This window comes from Phaseolus vulgaris, chromosome 11, assembly GCF_051622355.1.
Source record: "Phaseolus vulgaris cultivar YP4 chromosome 11, ASM5162235v1, whole genome shotgun sequence".
Taxonomy (NCBI): Eukaryota; Viridiplantae; Streptophyta; class Magnoliopsida; order Fabales; family Fabaceae; genus Phaseolus; species Phaseolus vulgaris.
In genome coordinates this window covers 1,787,424-1,791,264 of record NC_143508.1, presented here as the reverse complement: position 1 = coordinate 1,791,264, position 3,841 = coordinate 1,787,424, and the positions used below count along the sequence as shown (strand labels likewise).

At 30.3% G+C, this 3,841-nt stretch overlaps 1 protein-coding gene across 1 annotated transcript; it reads left to right on the top strand.

The window, feature by feature from the left end:
- The first annotated feature begins 343 nt into the window (after window positions 1–343).
- Window positions 344–3,132, top strand: LOC137832300 (phenylacetaldehyde reductase). The gene is made up of 6 exons (XM_068640384.2): window positions 344–595; window positions 872–1,041; window positions 1,185–1,376; window positions 1,738–1,900; window positions 2,019–2,205; window positions 2,869–3,132. Exons 1-6 carry the CDS (start codon window positions 475–477, stop codon window positions 3,011–3,013), a joined length of 978 nt encoding a protein of 325 aa, XP_068496485.2. The 5' UTR covers window positions 344–474; the 3' UTR covers window positions 3,014–3,132.
- The last annotated feature ends 709 nt before the right edge of the window (window positions 3,133–3,841 follow it).

Below are 3,841 nucleotides of genomic sequence, written 5' to 3'. Positions count from 1 at the left end.
AATAATCAAAGAATAAAAGTATCAGTTTTTTACTCAGAAGAATTGCCCTGTTTTATAGTCAATATTTTCACAGAATATAGGAATTAATTATTAAGAGATTTCTCTAAAAATTTATCTTAGAATAAAATATTATTTAATATTTTAAAATTATATATAAAAAATAAAATTTTACTCATTTATATACTATAAAATATTATTAATTTCGATCGCTTTTTTAAGTTGATAAAATTAAATATACTATAAAATGTTATTATTTTTATCGATTCTTTATGTTTAATGAACTAAATCGAATTCATTTATATACTATAAAATGTTATTATTTTTTATTGATTATTTGATTTGATAAAACTAAAGGTTGTAGGTGGAAGAGTACAATTGTTGTTGTTTTATTGATGGATGATATGAATTCTCTTTTTAAAGTAGAAATCAATAAAGCATAACTTGAAAGCAAGGTGTTTAATTAAGGAAGAGAAGATGAGCAGCAACACAGGAAAAGTGGTGTGTGTGACTGGTGCTTCTGGTTTCATTGCTTCATGGATCATCAAATTCCTTCTCCAACGTGGATACACTGTCAGAGCCACTGTTCGTGACCCATGTAACTCCTCTTTCACCTTGGATTAACCATATATACCAATTCTTTTCATTCTATTTGTTTTACTTATTTGATCATGTTATTAATGGATAATGGAGTATATGTGTAATCCTGTTATTGGATGATTTTTTTACAATGATCAAACTCATCATTTGAATTGTTGCAAACCCATTTGAAAGGGGATTGGTTGAATGTGAAATCAATCCAAAGAAAGAAAAAAGGTCTGAAATTGGAGGATACAAATTGAATGATTGATTTGATGTTTATTGTTCTATGCAGCTAAACGTGAAAGGGTTAAACACTTGCTGAAACTTGATGGAGCAAAAGAGAGGTTACATCTCTTTAAAGCAGATCTTCTTGAAGAAGGATCCTTTGACTCTGCTTTTGAGGGTTGTCATGGTGTTTTCCACACTGCTTCACCGGTTCTTTTAACCATCAACGACCCACAGGTTCATTTCATTGTTCACTTTTCATCAGGAGAAACACATTTTCATCAGATAATTTTAGCAAATTCAGATAAAAACTGTTCTTATTGAAAATCTGATTAGTTTTGTGATGATTCAGTTTGAATTGATGTTTTTGTTTGTTTCAGAACGAGTTAATTGATCCAGCCCTTAAAGGAACTCTTAACGTTGTTAAATCTTGTGCAAAATCTACATCAGTGAAACGAGTTGTTTTAACTTCCTCAGTTGCTGCCATTTTATACAATGGAAGACCTCGTACTCCTGAGGTTGTAGTTGATGAGACATGGTTTTCTGATCCAAACATCTTAAGAAAAGAAGAGGTGTCTGTCATTCTTTTTGCTCAGCAAATTTTATTTTTGTGTTTATGATATTTTATATAATTTAATCTTATAAAATCGATTTATAAATCTAATTATATAATATCAAATGTCTTGTTTCGATTTTAAATCGAAAAGATAACATCACTAAGGTCAGTTGCCTTATTCGAAGAATTGTCTGTTTCGATAGGTTAAAGAATGAAAGTGTATTTAAACTGTCATGGATTTCTACTTGTAAACGATGTTAGACTATATTAACGGTACCGAAATAAGCCTCCAATCAAGAACGAAGGAAAAAAAGTTTACGATTCTCACAGATAATGTAAATAATTCATTTCTTATTTTTGTGTGTTACACGTTTCAGAAATGGTATGCACTTTCAAAGACTTTGGCCGAGGATGCTGCCAGAAATTTTTTGAACGAACACGACATCAAGTTGATTGTTATCAACCCAGCAATGAGCATAGGACCTCTCTTGCAACCAGAGGTCAACGCAAGTTCTTCTACAATTTTAAACCTAATCAATGGTAATATTTATCTGCTGAACCATTCAAGCCTTTTAATTCTGTCAAAAACGAACAATAAAAAAAAACAAAACTCTGCAGTTTTTCCCAAAACATGAACTCTTTCACTTGGTTGATGCAGGTTCAAAAACGTTTCCAAATCTCAGTTTTGGGTGGGTCAATGTGAAAGATGTTGCAAATGCTCATATTCAAGCATACGAGATTGATTCAGCTAGTGGAAGATATTGTCTGCTTGAAAAAGTTGCACACTTTTCTGAAGTTGCTAAGATTTTACATCATATGTACCCAACTCTGCAGATTGCAGACAAGTAAGTTTAATTATGAGAAATTAATGTGATGTACTGATTATGTAAATGTGATTTGGTTACAGGGTTGAAAATTTCATGTCTAATTATATATAAGAACATTTTATACTATATAAGTGGGGGCAAACTTTATCTGATTTTATAAAGTTGAGTTAAAGTTCATTTTTAGTTTCTGAATGGGGAAGTTAGTTTTGATTTGTAAATATGGTTGTAGTAGGTTTTATGTTGTGTGTTGTGTTTGGATTTAAGACCGATTATATGAACCTGGTCAGGGGAGTAAGCATTGACTTGTGGTGTGGTATGCATTTCCTTTCTTTTGATATTGGGATTGGTCAGGTTGTATGCAGATTGGATTTGGTTATACTCTATATAAGAGTTGAGACACTCCTAAAGTGTCTGTATAAGGATTAGAACACTATGAAGTGTCTCATTTTATTTTATTTATTCTTTGTTGAGAAAAAAAAAAGTGTGATGAAAATTTATCATAGACAAAAAATAAGAATATTTGTGTAAAAATTTAACTTAATTCAATTTTTGTGTGTGTGTGTGCATATTTTGAGTTAGCCACTGAACTTTTAGAATTCTTAACACTTAACATGTGAAATAAGTTTTTGTTGTGATTCTTGAAATAAAATCTTCCTCACTTTCTTGACTTAATTGTACCAGGTGTGAAGATGATGAGCCATTTGTGCCAATATTTCAGGCTTCCAAAGAAAAGGTAAAGAGCTTGGGAATTGAACTTATTTCCTTGGAAGAGAGCCTGAGGGAGACAGTTGAAAGCTTAAAAGAGAAGAAGTTTGTTGAATTCTAGTTCATCATATCCCCTTCAATAATAAGTGTTGATAACCACAAATTGATCAAGTTAATGCAAAATAAAACATGTATTATGTCAAAACATGCAAGTCCAATTGAATTTGATTTTTACTTGTACATCTGCTTTACTTGTAGACTTGTAGAAATTTGTATATTTGTCTTTTTATTCATTGATTCACCATGAAACCTGTAAATGAATTAAAACCAAACTAAATAATAACACTTTTGCTCTCAAACTGTTGAACAGTTATTTTAAGAATAAAAAAAAACAGTTATTTTAAGAAAACATTCGATTTTTTGGATTTTTTGTTTTTTATTCAGTAAAAAAATATAAAATACTTTTGTATAGACCGGTAATGTGTCATCTTCACTGTAACAATAACAACGCATACGTTTTATTCTTCTGAATGTCGATTTCTAAATCTCAATAGGAAAAGTTTTTGTTGACACCACAAACGTGACAAACACCATTTCACAATCTTTTATAATAATATTATAATATTTTAAATTAAAAGTTAAAATAAAAATATTAATTTAATTGTTTGTTAAGTATATGCTTGTACTGTGTAATTGTATGGACCAAACAATCAATACTAGACTCGACTTCCACAGTCGAGTTGACCGAATGATACACGTCCGTGTAGAATGACTAATACCTTTAGTCCATTAACGCTCAATTAAGGTCAGTAAAACTAAACCATTATTAAGAATTAGGTAATACGTCCCTAAGTACAATCCACCTCACTAATCCGACTTAACAAGGTAAATTCATTAAATAATATAAATAACGCACATTTCAAGAAACAAGTACGTCATTTATTACAAT